Here is a 25,436-nt window from a genome sequence, read left to right on the forward strand (position 1 = left end):
GGTCATAACTTTCCTTCCAAGGAGTAAGCATCTTTTAATTTCCTGGCTACAATCACCATCTGCAGTGATTTTGGAGCCCTCCAAAATAAAGTCTGTCACTGTTTCCCCATCTATTTGCCATGAAGTGATGGGACCAGATGCCATGATCTGTTTTCTGAATGTTGAGCTTTAAGCCAACTTTTTCACTCTCCTCTTTCACTTTCATCAAGAGGCTCTTTAGTTCTTCTTCACTTTCTGCCATAAGGGTGGTATTATCTGCATATCTGAGGTTATTGATATTTCTCCCGGCAATCTAGATTCCAGCTTCTGCTTCATCCATCCCAGTGTTTCTCATGATGTACGGAAAGATTGTGGGGGCCAGTATAAACCACAGACATCAGTTACTTCACCCAAGGCATGTGGAGCTGTGTATCCACACACAAAATCTCACCAATCACCGGTTAAACTTCTCTGGGGTAGACAATATTAGTTCCCTGGCATTTCCAACTGCCATGTGAGTGGAAAACTAGTTAAGCAGCAAAGGAAAGTCTGCAGGTAAAGAAGTACAGATACTGGTGGTTCGAAGTGGGCCCAAGTGCACTGAAGTGGGGAAAGTGAGACCCACAGGTGGGTTACCCACAGTGTCTTCTACAAACATCCTCAACTTTTTATTATTTCATTATTTTTTAAAATGATCTAGGCTTCCAAATGTCCTCTATTTAATTCAACATTTTATTATCACAAGTAACAGTTGCAGTCCCCATGGGATATCAGCAGCTGCCTAAATCCAAATGTCTCTGTGCATCCCTCAAAAATCATGCAGTTAAAGAGAAAGAAGGAAATAAAAATACTCATTACTGGGGAATTCCCTGGTGGCCCAGTGATTAAGGATCCACCGTCCAACGCAGAGGACACAGGTTCAATCTCTGGTCAGGGAAATAAGAGTCCACAGGCCAAGCAGCCAAAGGGGGGGAGGGGGGAACAGTCATTACTCTGGCTTATAGCCTAACTAGGAGACAGAAAATACTACAAACTTGAGTGGTAAAGTGCTGCCACCTGGTCTCTGCTGTTCTGAAATCCCGTTATCACATCAACACTAGGGAGTGATCCCTCTCATCAACACTGCCTGCAAAGGACAGCCCACCACTGCCTGCCTCAGCCAGGGAGAGGCTTGGTAATTGTGATACAACAGCAGGCGGTGCTTATCAACACTTAGCACTAACAAACATAAACAACTGCTGGTACTTAGAAAAAAATCCACTCTATTGAGAAACTACTGGCTAACTTAAGAGAAAAAAAAGGAGAACAAACACAACAAAGGGAGAAAAAAAGGAGAGGAGGGAGAGAGAAGAGAGAAATTAAAGGAGAAATGATTAACCAGAGGGTGGGGGGAAATAGTAATGAGACTGCTTTAAACTGGGCAAATAAATGTGAACACTTAGATAACATGACTATTTTCTAAAAACATAAAATTTACAAAAATTAGTGCATAAATAAATAAGACCAGGAAAACATAAAAAAAATTTTTAATGAAGTAACATTAATAACTAAACCTAACACGCCAACAAGCCTTGCAAATCAATCTTGTTTATGAATATACATGCTGAAATCCCAAATAAAGTGAAATAAAGTGTTGTCAAATACAATTAATGATCCCTTAAGAACATGACATGATTAAGTGGGACTTGTTCTGGGAATATAAGTATGGCTTGATATTAGGAAATTCTATCAGCACAATTCCCTACATTAATTGTTCTAAGGAGAAACTATCAGATGATTATGCACCAGACATAAAAAGCACATACTGCCTGATTCCTTTTATGAAAAACTCCAAAAAATGCAAACCAACCTATAGTGACAGAAAGCAGACCACTGGTCACTTGGGGCCCAGCGATGGAGAGTAAATGATTACACAGTGGGTAGAAGGAAACTTTTTGGGGGAGTGATGGAAATGTTCTGTATCTTGACTGTGGAGATGTCTCCTAGGTGTATATATCTGTGAAAATTCATTGAATTGTATACTTTTCAAAAAAATTGTATACTTTAAATGAGTATAGTTTCTTGTGTGTAAATTATACCACAATAAAGTTGAAAAATATTTTAAAAATCAATAGCTTCTACTAGCTACACACTGGGTGATAATATCTTTGATGCACAAACCCAACAAAGGACTTGGATTCTATACAGGAATATACATTCAGAATTTAAGTTCTGAGTGTACATCTGTATATTCAATATATGAATCAGTAAGAATAGGACAAACAAGTCAATGTAAATGGCCAAAATATTTGAACAGCAACTTCACATGAAGTTATCTGAACAGCCAGTGAAAACGTGCTCAACATTACTTACCAGGAAAACGCAAACTAAAATCCAATCAGTTACTACTACACACTTAACAGAATGGCTAAAATTAAAGAGACTGACAATATCAAGTGTTGGTGAGGGTGTAGAGCAACTGGAATTTTCCTGGTGGGTGTGTAAAAAACCACTTTGTAAAATAGTTTAGAAGTTTCTTATAAAACAAGCATACACCTATCCTATAACCTGTAATTCTATTCCTAGGTATATATCTGAGAGTAATGAGTATTTGTCCACAAATATACTTGCCTGGAAAATCCCACGGATGGAGGAGTCTGGTAGGCTGCAGTCCATGGGGTCGTGAAGAGTCGGACATGACTGAGCGACTTCACTTTCACTTTTCACTTTCATGCACTGGAGAAGGAAATGGCAACCCACTCCAGCATTCTTGCCTGGAGAATCCCAGGGATGGGGGAGCCTGGTAGGCTGCCGTCTATGGGGTCGCCCAGAGTCGGACACGACTGAAGCGACTTAGCAGCAGCATACTTGCATAAGAATGTTCACAAGAGCTTTCTTCATCATAGCCAAACACTGGAAGCAATTCAAATACCATCAATAGGAAAATGAAGAAAGAAACCATGGTATATGGTATATTTTGCTGAATATGGTATATTATTATTCAGCAAAATATGGTATATATAAAATATTCAGCAAAAAAAAGGACTACTTCCACATGCAACCACATAGATAAATCTCAAAAATATTACACTAATCAAATCTTGTTAATCAAAAGCCGAAATCGTTAATCAAAAGCCAGACAAGTTAAAAAAGAAATCTGAGAATTTGGACAAAGAGAGTATGGTTTCATATATGAAATTTGTGGAATTCGAAAACTGACAAATCCATAGGGTTTTGTCAACCTTCTGTATCCTTTTGTTTTAGCTGTGTCTCTTGTAAACAGCTATAATTTTTTGAGTCTGACAATCTTTGTATTTTGACTAAAATAGTCTACTTGTTTTTTTAAATAAGAACTTTGAGATATGATACAATTAGTCAATTTATTAATGTTTTAAGTAGAGATACTGGGTTCCAGTCGACCTTCTTAAATGCTTTCTACTGCTTCTTTTTTCATTTCTCCTTTTGAATTTAAAAAAATTTTCCCCACATTTTTAGTATAAAAATGTTCAAACATACAAAATTTGAAAAAAAAAAAAATAGTACAATGAACACCCCCAATCTCTCCACTTAGAGTCAATGCTTTTTAACTTAGAGCCAACCTATTTTACTATTTGATAGCACACACACATATACATAATATGGTTTTGCTGAACCATCTGAAGCGAAGTTGCAGAATAGACCGATTATTTTTTATTATCCCATTTTCCTCACACAATTAGTTTGAAGTCGCATTTGTTTCCTCAGGCTGCTGTAACAAAGTACCATGAACTGGTTGGCTTAACACAATGGAAATTTGGTCTCTTACAGTCTGGAGGCTTGGGAGTCTGAAATCCAGGTGTTGGCAGGGCCATGCTCCCTCTGAAACCTGTAGGGGAATCCTTCCTTGCCTCTTCCTAGTTTCCTGTGGTTTGCTGGTCATCTCTGACATGCCTTGGCTTGTACCTGCAACACTCTGCTCCTCCACTTTCACATGGCACTCTTGCCGTCTCCTCATCTCTTTCACTCTATGCATCTCTGTGTGTCCAAATTTCCCCTTTTTATAAGGACACAGTCCTGTTGGATGAGGGACCCCTATAATGACCTCATCTTAACTTCATCATCAGCAGGACCCTTTTCCCAAATAACATTGCATCGATAGATCCTGGGGGCTTAGGATTTCAGCATCTTTCAGGGGACAATCCAACCCCTAATAGAAGCTACGGACTCAAACTCTATTTTAGTGTCTTTCCTAAAAACTACAATATAAATCCTTGACTTCAAAGGATAGTATTGAACTGATTCCTTCACTCTCCTCCTGAACATAGCAAGATACTTAAGTTTAAACACACTTAAGCACACTTTAACATGTTTCTCTCTCCTGAGTTTTATGCTATTGTGGTTATACAGTTTAATCATATGTATTTTAAATCCTACAGGCATTATTATTTTATGCATCTTACTGTTTTTTAAAACCTAAATGGTTGTATTTATATACAAATTAATTTTTGCATTGGTAACCAAAAAGTTGGAAAGACACCAGTTAGCACAATTATTTTGATAGAAGAGTTTACAAGCAGACTTGTGGACTTTTCCTATTTTGATTTTTTTCAGTGATAATCGTTTCTTGGTCATATGTTAACAATCAAGTAACAGCAGTAGCTGCTAAGTGAAGGATGATGAAGGGCAAAGCTGAAGCCCAGACTCTGTCCCTCTCCTGGCAGTGCCTGGGAGGGGTGGGAAAGGGATGGGTGCAAAGGGGAACAGCCTGAACCGCCCAGGGAGGCTCTGGGGGCATCTAATGCTGAGCACTCAGACCTGAGGGCCAGGCTGGGCTCCCAAACTATTCTGGGAATGGAAGGACTGGGAATGGGAGAAGATGTGACCTTCCCATTGTGAACTCACCCACCTCTTCACTTAGGCATGAGCTTAAGAAAAAAGAAAAACAGACTTGAAATCCAGTCTCCATGAGCTCTCCCAGGATCTGCGGCCTCCTCTACCTGTACCCTGACTTCCCCGCCTGTTCTGCTCTCAGAGGTTTAAGCCAGGCCCGAACCCCCGACCCCACCAACCTCCAAATAAGTACAACGGAATGAGCTTGAGTGAAAAATCCACTTTAATAATCCAGCTTCAGCTCAGCTGAGAACTTCCCCTCTCACGTGTGAGAGAAGTCTCTCCAGAGGTCTCAGTCTACCAGGAGGCTACGGCTCAGAGAAGGGAACAGCTCAAAGAAGCCCTAAAAGAGAAGGCGACATGGGATTTGTGGTTAGTGGAGACCAGGTTGGGGGTGCCCCACCGCTCACTGTCCACCAACACAGCCCAGCAAGAGAGGAAGGCGTAGTTGCTTCGCCCACAGTTGACTGCTGTCAGTCTTCTCATCCCCAATCTCCTCTCCAACCTTTCATTATCCTCTGGGGGCTGATGAGGGCCCCTGAGCTTTGAGAAGAAGGGGGACCCTACTTTCCCTACATGGTAGCACTAAGACAACCAGCCCCATGCACGGGCCGCTCACTTGGTGATGGTGCCCCAGGACTGATCTGGGTACCAGATGGGGAGGGAGCCTGGCTCCCACGGTGACAGAGGGGGAGGGTTCAGAGTCACCTTAAAGAGAGTGATGGTCTGGAGTACTCCTGTGGTGCAGGCTGTCTCCCGGATGGAATGCATGGCCAGCTGGGGGCTGCCTAAATCCAGCACCCGCAGACCTAGCCGAGAAGCCAAGATAGGTCCAATGGTGGTACCGCAGGGCGAGTCATTCCGGACCATGAGATCCTGCGGAGAGGAAGAGCCGTTCATGAGCAACATGTAACACCTGTTTCTTAAGACCCAGGAGGAAGTCACCTTAGAACTGAGGGGCTGAAAGGAGTCTGGTACAACGTCCACTCCGACCTCCCCGAAGAGTGGACGTGACCGGTGTAAAGTCACAAGGCTGACACTAAGGCAGGCCCGAAGGACAGGATATTCTGAACTGGTCCCATTCTCTCCATCTGCACTACCAACAGCTCGGTTCTGGCTACCTCATACTGCCTTTCACACAATCCATTCCCCACGCAGTGGGCAGGGGGACTGGAAATATATATGTACCCTTTATGTTCCCTTGCTTCATAACATGCACCCCCCCACCCCACCCACACACAAAGAAAAGTCACTTAGTAATCTTATGGAGAGATCTGACAGAATGTGGTCCACTGGAGAAGGGAATGGCAAACCACTTCAGTATTCTTGCCTTGAGAACCCCATGAACAGTATGAAAAGGCAAAATGATAGGATACTGAAAGAGGAACTCCCCAGGTCGGTAGGTGCTCAATATGCTACTGGAGATCAGTGGAGAAATAACTCCAGAAAGAATGAAGGGATGGAGCCAAAGCAAAAACAATACCCAGCTGTGGATGTGACTGGTGATAGAAGCAAGGTCCGATGCTGTAAAGAGTAATATTGCATAGGAACCTGGAATGTCAGGTCCATGAATCAAGACAAATTGGAAGTGGTCAAACAAGAGATGGCAAGAGTGAATGTCAACATTCTAGGAATCAGCGAACTGAAATGGACTGGAATGGGTAAATTTAACTCAGATGACCATTATATCTACTACTGAGGGCAGGAATCCCTCAGAAGAAATGGAGTGGCCATCATGGTCAACAAAAAAGTCCGAAATACAGTACTTGGATGCAATCTCAAAAATGACAGAATGATCTCTGTTCGTTTCCAAGGCAAACCATTCAATATCACAGTAATCCAAGTCTATGCCCCAACCAGTAACGCTGAAGAAGCTGAAGTTGAATGGTTCTATGAATACCTACAAAACCTTTTAGAACTAACACCCAAAAAAGATGTTCTTTTCATTATAGGGGACTGGAATGCAAAAGTAGGAAGTCCAGAAACACCTGGAGTAACAGGCAAATTTGGCCTTGGAATACGAAATGAAGCAGGGCAAAGACTAATAGAGTTTTGCCAAGAAAATGCACTGGTCATAACAAACACCCTCTTCCAACAACACAAGAGAAGACTCTATACATGGACATCACCAGATGGTCAACACCGAAATCAGATTGATTATATTCTTTGCAGCCAAAGATGGAGAAGCTCTATACAGTCAGCAAAAACAAGACCAGGAGCTGACTGTGGCTCAGACCATGAACTCCTTATTGCCAAATTCAGACTGAAATTGAAGAAAGTAGGGAAAACCACTAGATCATTCAGGTATGACCTAAATCAAATCCCTTATGATTATACAGTGGAAGTGAGAAATAGATTTAAGGGCCTAGATTTGATAGATAGAGTGCCTGATGAACTATGGAATGAGGTTCGTGACATTGTACAGGAGACAGGGATCAAGACCATCCCCATGGAAAAGAAATTCAAAAAAGCAAAATGGCTGTCTGGGGAGGCCTTACAAATAGCTGTGAAAAGAAGAGAAGTGAAAAGCAAAGGAGAAAAGGAAAGATATAAACATCTGAATGCAGAGTTCCAAAGAATAGCAAGAAGAGATAAGAAAGCCTTCTTTAGCGATCAATGCAAAGAAATGAGGAAAACAACAGAATGGGAAAGACTAGGGATCTCTTCAAGAAAATCAGAGATACCAAAGGAACATTTCATGCAAAGATGAGCTCGATAAAGGACAGAAATGGTATGGACCTAACAGAAGCAGAAGATATTAAGAAGAGATGGCAAGAATACACAGAAGAACTGTACAAAAAAGATCTTCATGACCCAGATAATCACGATGGTGTGATCACTGACCTAGAGCCAGACACTCTGGAATGTGAAGTCAAGTGGGCCTTAGAAAGCATCACTACGAACAAAGCTAGTGGAGGTGATGGAATTCCAGTTGAGCTGTTCCAAATCCTGAAAGATGATGCTATGAAAGTGCTGCACTCAATATGCCAGCACATTTGGAAAACTCAGCAGTGGCCACAGGACTGGAAAAGGTCAGTTTTCATTCCAATCCCAAAGAAAGGCAATGCCAAAGAATGCTCAAACTACTGCACAATTGCACTCATCTCACACGCTAGTAAAGTAATGCTCAAAATTCTCCAAGCCAGGCTTCAGCAATATGTGAACTGTGAACTTCCAGATATTCAAGCTGGTTTTAGAAAAGGCAGAGATCAAATTGCCAACATCCGCTGGATCATGGAAAAAGCAAGAGAGTTCCAGAAAAGCATCTATTTCTGCTTTATTGACTATGCCAAAGCCTTTGACTGTGTGGATCACAATAAACTGTGGAAAATTCTGAAAGAGATGGGAATACCAGAGCACCTGATCTGCCGCTTGAGAAATTTGTATGCAGGTCAGGAAGCAACAGTTAGAACTGGACATGGAACAACAGACTGGTTCCAAATAGGAAAAGGAGTTCGTTAAGGCTGTATATTGTCACCCTGTTTAATTTATATGCAGAGTACATCATGAAAAACGCTAGACTGGAAGAAACACAAGCTGGAATCAAGATTGCAGGGAGAAATATCAATAACCTCAGATATGCAGATGACACCACCCTTATGGCAGAAAGCAAAGAGGAACTAAAAAGCCTCCTGATGAAAGTGAAAGTGGAGAGTGAAAAAGTTGGCTTAAAGCTCAATATTCAGAAAACGAAGATCATGGCATCCGGTCCCATCACTTCATGGGAAATAGATGGGGAAACAGTGGAAACAATGTCAGACTTTATTTTTCTGGGCTCAAAAATCACTAGATGGTGACTGAAGCCATGAAATTAAAAGACGCTTACTCCTTGGAAGGAAAGTTAAAACCAACCTAGATAGCATATTCAAAAGCAGAGACATTACTTTGCCAACAAAGGTTCGTCTAGTCAAGGCTATGGTTTTTCCTGTGGTCATGTATGGATGTGAGAGTTGGACTGTGAATAAGGCTGAGCACTGAAGAATTGATGCTTTTGAACCATGGTGTTGGAGAAGACTCTTGAAGAGTCCCTTGGACTCTTCTGCAAGGAGATCCAACCAGTCCATTCTGAAGGAGATCAGCCCTGGGATTTCTTTGGAAGGAATGATGCTAAAGCTGAAACTCTAGTACTTTGGCCACCTCATGCGAAGAGTTGACTCACTGGAAAAGACTCTGATGCTGGGAGGGATTGGGGGCAGGAGGAGAAGGGGACGACAGAGGATGCAATGGCTGGATGGCATCACTGACTCGATGGACGTGAGTCTGAGTGAACTCCGGGAGTTGGTGATGGACAGGGAGGCCTGGCGTGCTGCAATTCATGGGGTCGCAAAGAGTCGGACATGACTGAGTGACTGATCTGATCTGATCTGAATCTTAGTGGTTTTAAAAATATAGCTATGGGAAGTTTTAAACTACTTGATTTGTATTCTGGTAAACAAAAGTAAATATATGATGGTAAACATACCATCATAATAACGATGGTAGACATCAAGATTTTCCACATAAAAGAAAATTACAAAACCAAGTAAAGTAAGTAGTAACTGTTCTTTTTTAAAAAATGAGAATCGCAGTATTAACTCACGATTTTTAAAATATGTACATTTTTTCCTATGTCCTTAGAAATGACCTCAAAGCATTCCCCCCCCCCACCGCCCCCACAATAATAAAGAACACTCATGATGCTAGACAAGCCTCTGACATCAATTTCCATCAAAAGCCACCAAGTCTGGGGAGAGAAATGAGCAAGATGAGCCTGAAATTTCCTCTTGGGCCAAAAAGCAAGACAACTACCCAGAGTCATGACAGAGAACACAGGAGTTATGTGGAAAGGACTCCCGCTGGTCAAAGTCAGGACAATTTGAGCGTGGAATGACACGACTATGTGGACCAGATCCACCTGAACCAGTGGAAATCTATCATTCTCAATTTACAATGACCATCAAAAAGGGAGGCAGCCATTAAAACACTTCACCTTGAAAACTGGTTATTAAAGGGAACAGTAAGTATTTGTCCTGACTTTTCAGGAGCAACCATACTTCACAATAATCAAATGGCCCTACTGGATGGGAGAAAGTTCTACTTCACAGAAGAATGATAGCTAATAAATATAAAAGGAATAAAAAAAATGGAGGGGGGCATTTCTTCAGTAAACACTGATGAAATTATGGACTTAGGCAAGGATTATCAATTGGTGTTAAAACTCAGCACTTGTGTGATTGATGGGAAGCTCATCACTTGTACAGGTTACTGTCTGGTCAAAGGAGAAATACCTCCACACAGCGGAGGGACTGAGGGCAGCCCTCCCAGCGTGGTGATCAACCTTATTATCACTACAGGTGAATCACCCAGATAGTATGTGGGTGATGCAACGTGAAGGACACACCTCTCACGATGTCTTCTGGCCAAAAAGGTTTAACCTGAATCCATCATGCCTTTAGATATGAATTCTAGATTGCAGGAAATACACGGGCTAGAGGCTTAAACTCAATAACACCATGAGGAAGCAACCAGGAAAATCCAAAAAGGAAGGAGACATCACATGGGATGATGAGCCTGGTTTCTTCAATAAGTCAATGTTATTTAAAAAAAGAAAAACAACAAGAAAAGTAGGTGGGGTAGCTGTGCTAGATAAACAGCCAGATATAACACATGGTCCTGGACTGGAAACCAAAGTGGGACAGACTGTAAAGAATGTTTTGGGGATAACTGAAAATGATCTGTGTATGAAATGAGACATAAATTTATGGAAACTAAAATTTTCTGAAGTAGAAAGATGGAGAATACTGAGTGAAAAGAGGAAACAGAAGATATATCCAAGATAATTTCATTTTTTTTTAACAAAACGTGTGTTAAGTCTATACATAGAAAAAAATCTGGAAGAGTACGTACAAATCTCTTGGGATTAATGTTTTATTTTCTCATTTCCATTTATATTTTCTAAAGCACACATGTCCTGCTTCTGCTGTAAGCTGTTAAAGAGAAATCCCCCAATGTACTCTACTGCCTTAGCAAAAGATCCAAACACCCTTCCTGCCTAGGAGGCCCAGCAAGACTGGCTCCTCCCTCTCATGCTCTCAGCTCTGGCTGCTCCTAATGGACCAAGATCACTCCTGCCCACTGGGGGCTTTTGCCTTGGGGCTTCCCTGGTGGCTCAGACAGTAAAAAAATTGCCTGCAATGCAGGAGACTCGGGTTCAATCCCTGGGTCAGAAAGATCCCCTGGAGAAGGAAATGGCAAGCCACTCCAGTATTCTTGCCTAGAGAATTCCATGGACAGCGGAGCCTAGCTATAGTCCATGGGGTCACAAAGACTCAGACACGACTGAGTGACTAATTCTCATCCTTAGGCAGGGATGCTATTTACTCATAGCAGCCTCATTCTTAATGCTTAGGTCTCAGCTCAAATGTCACCTCCTCAGAGAGGCCTTACTGAGAATGGAACAACTCAGTTCTACAATGTGAGGTGGGGGAAGCTATATGGGTAGAGCGAGCCCTAGGCTGGAGTTCAGGATGTCTAGTCCTAACTTATTAGGACCTCCCTCCTATGTCTATCACCGGACCATCTGGGCTCCAGCCCTTGAAACATATATTATTCTAACATAGATCTTAATCATTGCATATTTTTCCCTCCCTCCCTCTCTCTCTGACTAGATGGACCATTGCCAAAGCAAGAATGACAATGAGTTCCAGGTTTTCTGGCCCTAAACTTCTCTTATGGAAGCCCCCAGGGCATGTAAGGGAGACACAGGGGAGCTGGAGGTGCTGGGTGGGAAAGCGGTAGGACTAACTCCCTATGTGCCACGAGGACACTGCACCTTTAACCCCATTTTCCAGGAGTGGAAACAAAATCAAGGGAAATCATGAGATGAGTCCAGGGTCACAGGACTAGCATCCCGTCAGAACCAGAACTGTTCTTGGCTCTGAGAACAGTTCCTGGCTCTGGTGGGGGTATATCCAACCCCACCGCTCCTCACTCAACTAGGACCCTCCTCCACTACAGACTGTCTACCAGACCCTCCTTACTGGGGGACCATCTGCCTGTGCCCCCCACCCCACCTTCACCACCCTCACCTGCAGGGGCACCCCGACACTGCTGGCCACCTCTCGGATCAGGGCCTCTGAAACCGCATTTGAGGCATAGCGTTGCTTGCTGTTCACCTTGATCACAGGGCCCTGGGGAGAGGGAAACCAGGAGTTGAGAGGGAGGCAGAGATGCCTGACAGGTCCAGAGGGAACAGGACGGGGCCTGGAAACAGCCAGGCCTCCAGACACCAGAGGACAAGCAGGAGCGCCTCACCTTGTGGAATAAGGGCCTGTGGTTCTCCTCATGCTTGTCCCTGTAAGAGACGGAGAAGGGCCAGGGATGGGCAACAGCAGCTATCAACACGCACCACTCGCTCACAGCAGACATCGCTAATACGGCATTCTTTCCCACCCAGCCTGCAGGACCTCAGAGTCAAGCTAAACACAGGGCTCCAGGGAGCCTCTTGCAACTGGGGGTGGGGGGGCAGGGGTGGGGCGTGCAGAAGTAAGTCTGTAGACAGAGCCTCTTTGGATGGGTTAGGCATGACGTGACTTTGACCAGTCAGGTTACAGAGCAGTCAAAAGGAAATCCCCACGGAACCTCCTGGCAGAATGAGGAGGAAGGGGAAGGGGAGAGGCGGAGCCCCAGGCCCAGGGCTGAGCCTGAAGGCAGGCCACGCTCCAGTCTCCAGCTGTGTGAGGCCTGTGTGCCCGGTGCAGGAGACTCACAGGTAGTTGGGGTGCACGGCATGGGCCATGTCTGCGCTGATCATGTAGGACTTGGGGATGGCTTCCTCGAAGGCCGTCAGGTGCTGGGGCGAAGCCGAGATCCGCCGCAGCACCAGCTCCGTCAGCAGTGACTGTGCGCCCTGTGCGCTCTCTGACCCCACCTGGTGACAACAGAGGCCCGGCTCTGGGGGTCTGGTCTAGGGGGCTGGAGCTGGAGGCCAGGAAGAGGGGCCCACTGCCCAGACTGGCTCAGAACCCCCACTGAATCAGTGGGTGGGAATGTGGACTGTTATCAGCCACTTCCCCAACCCTATACCACCGAAAAGCAGATGGTGAGCTGGAGCCACCGTCTAATGCTTGGCCATCTCCAGGGGAGAAAGAACTGTCCAATCCACTTCCATTCCTGGCTGCCTTCCTTCTCCCGACCATCTGGGGTTCAGCCCAGGTGCCCCAACTCCCTGGTCAATCTTCTTTCGTGCATGTGACAGGAGCTGCTAACCCTGACGTGTGAGGTTACAGGAAGCTGTGTAGCTGTGTAGGCGTCTCAGCTGGCACCCTAACCCAAGCAGCCCAACCCAGGCAGGGTGAGGACCCAGCCTGCGCCGGGCCCTGGGGCTGCTAGTGTGAAAGGGCAGAGTCCTTGTCCTTCAGGAACTCACCACGTGGCACCCAGAGACATGGGAGTTGTCGTCACACTAGGAGCAGGTACAAGCTGAGCCAGAGGGCACACCGAGAGCTCAGCAAGCACAGGCAGTGTCTGGCTCATCCCTGGAGCCTCCAGAAGAGCCCTGGCCCGTGGCAGCTGCTGGACACCACTGGCTGCACAAGACTCCCCGGAGGAGACCCTCCCCAGAGCTCCCCAAGCACCTCTTCATTGTCGTAGAGGGCGATCATGCGCACGTGGGGATCCGCGGCCAGGGAGGCAGGGGCTGAGCAGGAATCGATCAAGGCCTGTTGGGAGAGCGGGCAAAAGCATCATCCTCCCCACTCCTCCTTCCATAACTCAGCCCACCAACACCTGGGAGGCTCACTTGCTCGCCTCCCACCATCAAGGCCTGAGTGAAGTGGGCTCCAGCGGTCACCGGTCTGCATCTCTCAGGGCGCTGCCGGGTGGGAGGACATGTGGGGGGCCTTTTCAATGAGATGGGGGAAAAGCTCCCTCTCCTCCCTCACATGCCTTCCCACACAAAAGGCAGGAGGGTGTGTAAGACGGAGTGGAAGGGCTGAGAATCCTAGCAAGTCAAAAGGACCAGACAGGTCATGTAAACTAGTTGGTCTCGGCAACGACACTGAGGGCCAAAGAGGTGACTGTGACTCCCTTGAGGTGATGCGACTGGCTGGCTGGCAGTGCAAGTGGCTATGAGTCCCAGGTCTGGCTTTGGTCTCAGTTACAGCCCAAAGCCTGTCTCTGAGAACAGGACGGGGTACAAAGGGGAGAACAGAAAGGACAGAGGAAGAGCAGGGGTGAGAGGTGAGGAGAAGGGGGAAGTGACCAGAGTAGAAAGGAGGTGGGGAATATCAATGCAACCACCCAATGAGATGCCAAGGCTCAAAGGCGGCTGGGTGGGCTTAAGCCAGGGCTTGGGGGGGGAAGGCTAAAGGGAGGGGAAGATACTGCTATACAGGATGCTAGGGTCTTTCCTTTAAAGCAGAGCTTAACTTGGAAGCAGGACAAGTCTCTGTGAGGCCCTGAACAACCCTTCTGTCGACCTCATCCCTCCAGCCCAGCCAGTGCAAAGATGGGGCCCAGAGGAGCAACACTGAGGCTGCAGCATTTAGGCCTCTTCCCATGGTCCACCCGCATCAGGGGTCTTCTCATGACCCATAGGACTCAAGGCGGTCCTCCCGCGCAGTGCTCCTGGGAGTGCCCCGCTCCTCACCTGCAGGGCACAGAAGCAGCTGTGCAGGTTGTCCAGCCGAGGGGCAAAGATGAACTCCTCGTAGGCACCACCCAGGACCTAGAAAGACAGGACAGTCATCCTGATCTTCATCCCCTTCCCAGGACTCAGCCTCTTCTCCCTGCTCCCTAGAAGCTGCGCTTGAATACATCTCCTTGGTTCCTTGCCCAACCTCTCCCAGCCTCTGGCCTAGAGCACTCAGCCCTCTTTGCTGAGCTGAAAGGAGGATGGAGAAGGGCCAGGCCGGAGCTGAGGGACAGGAGGGTTCAGGCCTGCGGTTCCTGACCAGTTCCTATGGGACAGGACAAGGGAGAGACCAAACAAGAAAAGGAGAATGCCAAGGAACTAAACAGAGGAGACTAGGCGAGAAATAGAAGCTGAGCACATGTCAAACATGGGCGAGCATCCAAAGACATGGCCATCTCCTACGGTCAGCAACTGGGAGAGATACAAGGACAGGCTCCGGGAAGGGGGGTGGTGCCCGTCCAGGCCTCCCGTCCTCAGAGGTTTGGAGCCAGCACAGGTCAAAGTGGACAGGGACCCCAGTAGCAGAAACTCCTCTGGAAGTTGTGGAAAGCTTATGCCCCCACCCCAAACAGCCCGAGTAGGCAGACCTGGCGTGGGAAACCTGCTGTTTTCGAGAACCATTGCATGGAAGCAGAGCAGGGTGGTCTCTACTGGGAAAACAGTGAAGTGAAAGTGAAAGCCGCTCAGTCGTGTCGACTCTTTGCAACCCCATGGACTGTACAGTCCATGGAATTCTCCAGGCCAGAATACTGAAGTGGGTAGCCATTCCCTTCTCCTGGGGATCTTCCCAACCTAGGGATCAAACCCAGGTCTCCCGCATTACAGGCAGATTCTTTACCAGCTGAGCCACAGGGAAGCCCAAAAATACTGGAGTGGGTAGCTGATCCCTTCTCCAGCACATTTCCCTGACCCAGGAATCGAACTGGGGTCTCCTGCATTGCAGGCAGATTCTTTACCAACTGAGCTATGAGGGAAAACAGGGATGAGTATAATCGAAGGACTGGCAGAGGTGATGAGCGCTTCAGGGGGAGACATGCTCACGCTGGCTGGGATCCCAGGGTCCCCACCCATGAGTTCCTCACCGCTGGCTGAGTGTCGGCAAGACACAGTTCCATCTCCAAGATGTCCTCGGGGCTCAGCCCCAGATGGGCGCAAAGAAGGGACGTGAGAACCGAGTGGTGCCGCTCATCCTGCAGGGCAGAGGGTGCTGAGAGGAGGGCTCACTCCCCACTCTCTCCCCTTCTCTGGAACCAGTCTCTTCCCCCCTGCCCCCCTCCCCACGAGCAGATGGCTCTTACTGTAGCATTGAGGGGGCCTGGCTCAGGAGTCCCCTTCTCCAGCTCCTCCTGGATGGATGTGGCAAGAATGGGGACCCTGCGGGGAGACATGTGAGGGGGACGTGGGGGGAGGGCTGGAGGGCACAGCAGGTGGGACACCCTGCATCAGGACCCTGCGCTGCCCCGGTCCCTCAATTCCCAGCTCCCTCTCAGCAAAGCAGAGCTCTCAGGGCCCCTGGACATCCGCTGGGTCCCTGGGGTAGAACTTGACCATGGCCACCGTTAGGGAGTGGTCTCCCAGACCCCAGCAGGCACCCCCCCACCATCACCCATGCCACACCCTCCCCAGCTCCAGGCCACCACCACCTTCACCCGTCTCACAAGTGCATCTCCATGTTGGGCCCAAAGTTCTCATTGACATTTCTCTGCAGGTGGATGGCCAGGTGCGGGATGCGAAGAATGGGCCTGTCCACGTGCACCAGCCGCTGTTCCAGCCGGCCTGAGGTAGGGCACTGTGGCCAAACAGGCAGGGTCAGCCCAGGCTGGGGGGCCCTGCGTCTGCAGCTGGTTAAATCCCCTACTTCACCCAGACTAACCAAGGTGGTCCTCTGACCCGGGCTGCCCCTTCCCCCCTTCCCTGGGGAGCTCTCTGCAGGTTCCCTGAAGGGAGGTGACAGTCATTCTTCAGGCAGCTGAAGCTCAGGGCCTCCCAGATCCAACCCCAGGCCCCACCTTGACAATGACACGTCCAGCCAAGGTCAGGTCACGGTCAAACCAGGTGCTCCAGATCCCACCACCGTAGGTCTCCACACCAACCTGCTGGAAGCCCACCTGGCTGCGGCGAGAGCGCCGTTTCACCTGAGTGGGACAGTGGGGAACAAGAATTCAGAAAAGGCCAGGCGGCATGATTTGGCACCGAGAGGACGGGTAGTGTGACACAGAAGGGCCCCAAGAGTGGAGGAAGGAGCTGACAAGTCTCTGCACAACCCCTGATGCCTCCCCTCTCCCCGGCACCCCCTCTTCCTTACCCGGAGGCAGGGACTGTCCGTGTGGGCCCCAATGAGGCTGAAACCATTGCCGGGAACGTACTGGCCCCCCACAGCAAATGCGATGATGGTGGAGGAGTTCCTGGTCAGGAAGTACTGGGGTCGGGGTTTAGAGCTGGATTAGCCAGAGCACAGGACTTAGAGCCCCAGCCCAGGTTCCTACCTTTCCGCCCCCACCCCACCCCCAGTACCTTGCTCTCCGGCTTGATATCCCAGCTCTCGGTCTCCTTGAGTTCATGGAAGCCGGCCTGGAGGAGGCGGCTGCGGCACTCGGCCACCGCTGTAGGGAAAGAACCCTCTCACAGTTGATCGAAGCCGGGAGGAGGCACATCGGCTCCCTACCCGCCCCCTGCCCTGGTCACTCACCGTGGAAAGGAGAGGGGCTCCGGTTGACGAACTTGAGCAGTTCCCGGGCCGCGGCCTGCACCGCCTCTTTGCGGGCCCTGCCGCTCATGGCCACCTAGGGGACGGGGGGTCGGGGGGCGCTCATACGCTTACGAGGTCTAGGACCCCTGACCCATCTCGGCTCGGGAACCTCTCCAGCCAATCCCCACCGAGTGACGGCTCGCAGGCTCAGACCTCGGCTTCCGCCCCTTTCCCCACACCAAAAGACGCAGAAGGCCGGGCTCCAACCCACCGGACAGTATCACAACCCTCCCGCTGCGCTCCGGGACCAGCCGGTCCCAGACGGCCCGCCCCCTAATCCGAGTTTCAGTCCGGCCCCATCAAGTCCATCCCCACGTGACCGACTAGCTGGAAATCCCGGTCAGTTCCCAAACTCTGAGCTCGCAATCAGAGGCCCCTAACTCTGAGCCGGCCCTTACACCAGGTGCGTGACCCCACCCCAGAACCAAAGCTCTGTCCCCTAGGGAGCACCCCACCTGGGTCTCACCCCTGAACAACCCGGGAAGGTAAAGTCACTTGGGATCAGACTTTCGGTTTCGTTTAAGGTCGAGGGGAGCCCCCCACGTCAGCAAGCGCGCTGCTGAGCTTGGACCCGAGCAGGCACTTGGGCGGGTCTAGGATCGAAGTTCGTCCGGGACGAACAGAGGCCACCTACCTGCATGGCCTTACGTGTGGGCCTGCGTCCGGGTGCCCGGCCCCTGCGCACAGCCCGCCCGGACTCCCGCCGCTATAGCCCCGCTCCGCCCTCCGCCCCTTCTACGGGGGTGGCGGACGCCCTCTGCCGACCCGGAGGTGCTAGGACAGCCTGGAACCGCCGGCCCGATTCTTTGACCCCCAACCCCCAAGTTAGGGAGTCCAGGAGAAAACGCCTCCGCCAGCTCACCTGGTCACCTGGGTGTTGTACAAAGTGCTCTCTCTCCCCACAGGCACTCTGGTGATAATAAAAGCAACATGGTTAATGTTTATGGAGGGTTGACGATAAGTTTTAGCTTTATAATAAAGCTTAATGCGCTAGGTAGTTTAATCTTCATTGCCCTTTCAACTTTATATCTTTACCGTCCCTGGTCAGCGAACTAGATCTCGAAAGCAGCTGTGAAGGGGAAAAAAAAAAAAGGACAGAAAAAGACAAACTCCATATATTCTTGTAGGCAATTCCAATATTCCTATGTCAAGAGTGTTAAGTAGCAATTTTTAAAACCCAGGAACACATTTGGTCATAATGGCCATCATTTTAAAATCTACAATCAATGCTGCAGAGGGTGTGGAGAAAAGGGAATCCCCTTACACTGTTGGCGGGAATGTAAATTGGTCTATCCACTAGGGAGAACAGTATGGAGGTTCCTTAGAAAACTAAAAGTAGAGCTAACATACGGTATATGCCCAGCAATCCCACTCCTGGCCATATATCTGGAGAAAGTCATATTTCAAAAGATACATGGGACTTCCCTGGTGCTTCTGTGGTTAACCAGACTCCACCTTCCAGTGCAGTGGATGTGGTTTTGATCCATGGTCGGAAACTAAGATCCCACATGTTGCAGACAACTAAGCCTGCGCCACTACTCAGCAACAAAAAGATTCCACATGCCGCAACTAGGACCCGGCACAGCCAAATCAGTATTTTTAAAAAAGAGAGAGAGAGAAAAGATACATGCATCCCAATGTTCACTGCAGCCCTATTTCCAATAGCTGGGACATGGATGCTACCTAAATGTGCATCGATGGATAAAGAAGATGTGGTACATATATACAATGGAATATTACCCAGTCATAAAAAAAGCAATAATATAATGCCATTTGCAATGAGAAGGATGGACCCAGAGACTGTCATACTTAGTGAGGTAAGACAAAGAAAGACAAATATATGATATCACTTATATGTGGAATCTAAAAATATGCTACAAATCAACTTATTTACAAAACAGAACTATGGTCACAAATGTAGAAAACAAACTTATGGTTCCCAAGGAGGAAGGAGGGGAGGGATAAGATCAGAGATTGGGATTGACATATAAACACTGCTGCTGCTGCTACTGCTAAGTCCCATCAGTCGTGTCCGACTCTGTGCGACCCCATAGACGGAAGCCTACCAGGCTCCTCTGTCCCTGGGATTCTCCAGGCAAGAACACTGGAGTGGGTTGCCATTTCCTCCTCCAATGCATGAAAGTAAAAAATGAAAGTGAAGTCGCTCAGTCGTGTCCGACTCTTAGCAACCCCATGGACTGTAGCCTACCAGGCTCCTCTGTCCATGGGATTTTCCAGGCAAGAGTACTGGAGTGGGGTGCCATTGCCTTCTCCAATATAAACACTACTGTATATAAAATAGATAATAAGCACCTACTGTATAGCACAGGGAACTCTACTCAGTACTCTGTAATGATCTATATGGGAAAAGAATCTTAAAAAGGAGTGTATATATGTATATGTATAACTGATTCACTTTGCTGTACAGCAGAAAGTAACACAACATTATAAACTATACTCCAATTTTTACTGGAGTATAGTTAACATTAAAAAAAAAAAAAAAACAAAAAAAAACCCAGGTCGTTGCCTAGCCATTGATTCTGATCAGGACTCTTGATGGTCCCTAGGTTCAACACAGGGGCCAATTACCAGGGGTGTTATAAACATTCCAGGGATTACAGGTTGATGGAGCAATCTGCTGTTTATGTACTGGAGTAGGAATGTCAATGGCAACCCACTCCAGTATTCTTGCCTGGAGAATCCCAGGGACGGGAGCCTGGTGAGCTGCCGTCTGTGGGGTCGCACAGAGTCGGACACGACTGATGTGACTTAGCAGTAGCAGTAGCAGGAATGTCAAGGGAGTGAGGAGTAGTTGGAAAGATCCTGCGGCCCTCAATTCAAAGGAATAGATATTGCAATGTCGTATTAAGGAATATGAGCTTCCCTGGTAGCTCAGCTGTTAAAGAATCCACCTGCAATGCAGGAGATTGTGGTTCAATTCCTGGGTCAGGAAGATCCTCTAGAGAAGGGATCGGCTACCCACTCCAGTATTCTTGGGCTTCCCAGGTAGCTCAGCTGGTAAAGAATCCACCTGCAGTGCAGGAGACCATGGTTCAATTCCTGGGTTGGGAAGATTCCCCTGGAGCAGGGCATGGCAACCCACTCCAGTATTCTTGCCTGGAGAATCCCCATGGGCAGAGGAGGCTGGCGGGCTACAGTCCATGGGGTTGCAAAGAGTCGGACCCAACAGAGTGACTAAGCACATTCAGGAATATACACACTAGGTGATGGGTTAAATTCATGGCGTTCCCTCATCGTTCCCTGGAATGCCATTATGTATAAAAATTCACTGCTGAGTGGGACATGAAGAGAACATTCTTGCTCTCTGAGGAGCCAGAGGCTGGCTACTGGTGGAGGAACACATTCAAGGACAGTGACAAGAGCAAAAACAGGGATGCAAACAGGGTAAGGGAGGGAGACTCAGCTCAACTCTTTAATGTTCTGATCACAAAGAAGAGTACTTGTTCACAGCAATTGCAAATCAATTGTACTTGAATAAAAAATAAATAAATGAAACAATTCAAATAAAAAGTAAAATGTATCATGTTTTTAAAAAAATACATGTTAATGTGAGCAATTCAAATATCAATAAAATGCAAAACTTAAAAAGTGAAAGTAAATGTTTGAAAAATTGAACATCCAGTCTTAATAAAAACAAAACCAGGGAATTCCCTAGCGGTCCAATGGTTAGGACTCCACACTTTCACTGCCAAGAGTGCAGGTTCAAGTGCAGCCAAAAAAAAAAAAAGAACCACCAAAAAACCAAACAAAAAACAAAACCAAAATCCTCTTAAGAAACGAGAAGAGAAAGGATAAAGGCTGTTTTCCAGAAATCTAGAGCAGACATTGTGGGGAGATACAAAGTATCCCTGTTCAAATCAGAAGCTGATGAGCTGTTATCACTGGTAATCAATGTGGATCCAAAGTCAGAGCCAGTGCCAGAAAATGATTTTATATGTAAAAGCATAATCTGTCCCTATTTGTGGGTTATATAATTACCAAGGGCTTCCCTTGTGACTCAGCTTGTAAAGAATCCGTCTGCAACACGGGAGGATCTTGCTTTGATCCCTGGGTCGGGAAGATCCCCTGGAGAAGGGAATGGCTACCCACTCCAGTGTTCTGGCCTGGAGAATTCCGTGGACTATATGGGGTTGCAAAAGTTGGACAGGACTGAGCAACTTCCACTTTCACTTTCGTAATTACCAAGACAATAAACTGACGAGCTGTTAGAACTGGAAGAAGGGGTGGCCTGATTTGAAAAATCATCTGCTTTCTTGTACAATAATCAAACAGAAAATATAATCATAAAAAGGTTATTTACCAGAACAAGAGAAACTGTTAAATTACTAGGAATGAGCATCTGTGTGACCCAATCTCAAGTAGCCAGGGAAATGCATGTTAAAAGTGAGACAGCATTTTTGATTTGTCAGATTAGCAAAAATGAAAAAGATTGGTAATATCAAATGCAGGAGAAAGCCTGGGGTCATGTATGTCTTTCTACCCAATTCTGTGGTATAAACACTCCCTATGGCTAATTCTAGACTGCCAACATGAACTGAAAGTGGAATTGAGAAGGAATTTGGAAAAGCAAACCATTGTGTAGATTTCTACCAAACAGATGCAAATAGACACAAATAACCTCAGGAACATAGATTTGTAGTAAAATAATTAAGAAAGTGATGATTTTTGAGTATTTATAACCGTTACTTCAATATAATTTATTTGGTTGTAAGTTTATATAATTTCATTTTTAATGATTGCTGTGTTTAACAATAGGATCACAAAATTCCTAGAAATTTGACAGTCAGTTCTTATGAGCTGGTCCAAGCTGACTCTAACACACCACTTCACCCATACTCTACACCTCTGTTCTGCAAGGTGTGATTGGTTGACCTAGGAATTTTTCAGAAATTCAGAATCTCAGGGCTTACCCCAGATCTACCAAATCAGAGCTGCATGTTAAGGAGATCCCTAAATGATTTGTATTCACATTAAAGTTTGAGACAAAATGTTTCAGAGTACCTTGTGGCACTAAGAAATGATGTGAGGTCAATCTTGATGTATTATGATAGGAAAAAGTAACAAATATACTGTTGAGGGAGGAAAAGAGCAATTTTCAGAATAATGTTTATAGGACAAGAATATTTTGGTAAAACTCACACAATGAGCTAAATTTCTATATTTTATATAAATATGTATGTAAATTCATGGCAATGTGTTTGGAAGGAGAGTGGCCATCTCTGGATAAGGAAATGGCATTGGGTGTGAAGTGAAGAGTCAAGAAGGGACCTCATCTATCCAAAAAATGTCTCTGAGAATCAGTCTTGCCTTCAGCCTCCAGTCCTTATCTGGCGTTTACAATGCTACCATTTATTATTTATCTTTTTGGTTGAACAACTATTTAAGTGCAAATGCCTATGTGTTAACACAGTAATCTGTTAACACATTTCAGTGTGAGTTGATTTGATATGTGTGTCCTTTCTGATCAGTTTATGAGAGATGGTTCCTAAGTAGTAATTTGTCACATAATACATTTGAGATAGAGAAGACCAAAGCAATGCTGTAGGGAGAAGGCATTTAGAGTGAGAGAGTGTGTGTGTGTGTGTGTGTGTGTGTGTGTGTGTGTGTCCTGCCCTGTCTGCTAAAATGGGTACAGTGAGAAGCTACATCAGAAGATCTTGATTTCCTGATGCTAAAACAGTCCTGGGTACCTCATAGCGGGTAGATATCTCGGTTGTTTAACTAAGTAAATAATTCACTTCTGGGTCTTGCATAACACAGTACAATTTGTTCTCTTACGTTGTTGTTGGATGGGCACTTAAGTTTCCAACACGTGTTTTCTGCTCAAGTCCTGTTTTCCGAGCAAGACTCAGCTGTGTAAGATCTACAAATCCCAGAGTGCCTGGAGGAGAGTTGCTCAGGCAAGATTATAATTTTCAACCAAGGCTGCAGGAGGGAGGTTTGAAAAAGCATTTTATTTAGTTAAAAAGAATGAAGTGCCTATACAGGTACAACTTCCAAGATATATTATTAAGTGAAAAAGCAAGTGGTGCAGAATGGCAGTTATGGTGTGCTGTCATTCATGTGTATAAATATACGACTACATATTCCTACATGTTTAAGACATGTCAGGAAACACAAAAAAAATGGTAACTGACTCTGGGAAGGAGAAAAGTGATAGCTGAGAGTTGAGGGTAGAGGGAAACTTCCTTTATCCTATGAAAAGGATTCCTATATATCCATTTGCAGTTTTTGAATTTTTTTCTATGTGTGTACATAGTAAAGCTTTTAAAAAGTAAATAAGAAAAAGTTGTTTTTTTTTTTAAACTAAAACTGAAACTAAAAAGTAACAGGTGGCAAAATAATCTTTGAGTGCTTTCTGTGACTAAATGTTTGTCGTCTTCTGCACCGTGATTGAGTTGGTAGCATTTGTTGGTTAGGGTTTAACCCTACAGCTTTCAGTTAAAAAAAGCCCCATGTGGGGCTTCCCTGGTGATCCAGTGGCCAAGACGCTGCACTCAATGCAGAGGGCCTGGATTCGACCCCTGATCAAGGAACTAGATCTCACATGTCACAATTAAGAGTTCCCAGGTCCCAACTAAAGATCCTGCATGCCACAACAAAGACTGAAGATTCCACACGCTGCAGCTAAGACCTGGCACAGGGTAATAAATAAATACATATTTTTAAAAATTAAAAAATGCCCCGCCCAAAGCTGTATTACCCTCTGATATGGAAATTGTTGTCTTTTGATATTGATATTTTAAACAAAAAATAAATTGGGAATGAGACAGGAAAAGCTTCAGAAAAATGTACTCAACTCTGTTAATTCCTTACCCGCACAGGAGCTAAAAACTATTGATCCTACCTCTTCCCTGTTCCTCACTCCCCTCCTCTTCACTCCCCTCCAGCTCGGTACAACTCTTCTGCTCCATCATTGTAATCACTCCCTTGCACACGCCTCCAGTCCTTGGCTCACTCTAGGTTTGCTTACTTGCCTGGCGAAAACCCTGACTGACTCAGCCAGCTCCCCATGCCTCATGTCTGTACCTGGCACATAGTAGATGAATAATGAATATTTATTAGGTGAATTAATTTTATTTTTTTTTTCTCTGCACTATGTGGCTTGTGGGATCTTAGTTCCCTGACCAAGGATTGAACCCAGGCGCCAGGAGTGAAAGTGTGGAGTCTTAACCACTGGATATTGATAACTGTGTGCATGCTCAGTCGTGTCTGACTCTCTTCAACCCCATGGGCTATAGCCTGCCAGGCTCCTCTGTCCATGGAATTCTCCAGGCAAGAATCCTGGTGTGGGTTGCCATGCCCTTCTCCAGGGGATCATCCTGACCCCGGGATCTAACCCAGGCCTTCTGCATTTTGGGCAGATTCTTTACTGTCTAAGCCATCAGGGACTCTATCCTGTGATACAGCAACTCAATCCTTAACATTTATCTTCAGGATTGAAATGGAGGTACACAAATTCAGATGTAAACTGCTTTTTCAGTGTAGTGTCATTCAGAATAGTGAACTGAAACAACTTAAGTGTCCAACTACAAATGACTGGCAAAATTATTATATAGCCATGTGAGAAAATATTCCACAGTCTTCTAATTATTGTTATTTAGTCACTCAGTTGTGTCCAACACTTTTGCGACCGCATGAACTATAGCCCGCCAGGCTTCTCTGTCCATGGGATTTCCCAGGCAAAGATACTGGAGTGGGTAGCCATTCCCTTCTCCAGGGAATCTTCCTGACTCGGGGATCAAACCCTCGTCTTTTGCGTCTCCTACAATGGCTAGTGGACTCTTTACTAACTGCGCCACCTGGAAAGCCCCTTAACCACTGGACTGTTGGGGAATAAAATTCCTGTTATTTGTGAGAAGTGCCTCTCATCCCACCACAAGGAGAAGTCCTTGGGCCACAGCTAGAGCAAGCCTGCGCACCCCAGTGAAGCACCCACAGCCCACAACTAAGACCCAGTGCAGCCAAAAAGTAATAACAAGAAATGGTCCTCATAGAATAATCCCCAGCAATAAAAAGGAACAAACTACCACTAACCACAGCAACTTGGATGGATCTCACAGGCATTAAGCTAAGCAAAGAAAATGACAAAATTATAGACTTGGAGAACAGAGGAGTGGTTGCCAAGGGCCAGGGAAGGCGGAGAAAGGGATGGGCGTGACTGTC

The 25,436-nt window shown here is 46.5% G+C and overlaps 1 protein-coding gene across 1 annotated transcript; it reads right to left on the reverse strand.

Annotated features, from left to right (window-relative positions):
- Window positions 1-5,032: 5,032 nt before the first annotated feature.
- On the reverse strand, window positions 5,033-18,035 carry LOC102394254 (aspartyl aminopeptidase). The gene is made up of 15 exons (XM_006058970.3): window positions 17,884-18,035; window positions 17,190-17,283; window positions 17,015-17,103; window positions 16,806-16,919; window positions 16,510-16,635; window positions 16,159-16,289; window positions 15,799-15,874; window positions 15,583-15,690; window positions 14,456-14,533; window positions 13,443-13,526; window positions 12,576-12,736; window positions 12,121-12,160; window positions 11,895-11,996; window positions 5,536-5,703; window positions 5,033-5,170 (listed from the first exon to the last, which is right to left on the reverse strand). Exons 1-15 carry the CDS (start codon window positions 17,887-17,889, stop codon window positions 5,120-5,122), a joined length of 1,428 nt encoding a protein of 475 aa, XP_006059032.1. The 5' UTR covers window positions 17,890-18,035; the 3' UTR covers window positions 5,033-5,119.
- Window positions 18,036-25,436: the final 7,401 nt, after the last annotated feature.

This window comes from Bubalus bubalis, chromosome 2 (genome assembly GCF_019923935.1).
Source record: "Bubalus bubalis isolate 160015118507 breed Murrah chromosome 2, NDDB_SH_1, whole genome shotgun sequence".
Lineage (NCBI taxonomy): Eukaryota > Metazoa > Chordata > Mammalia > Artiodactyla > Bovidae > Bubalus > Bubalus bubalis.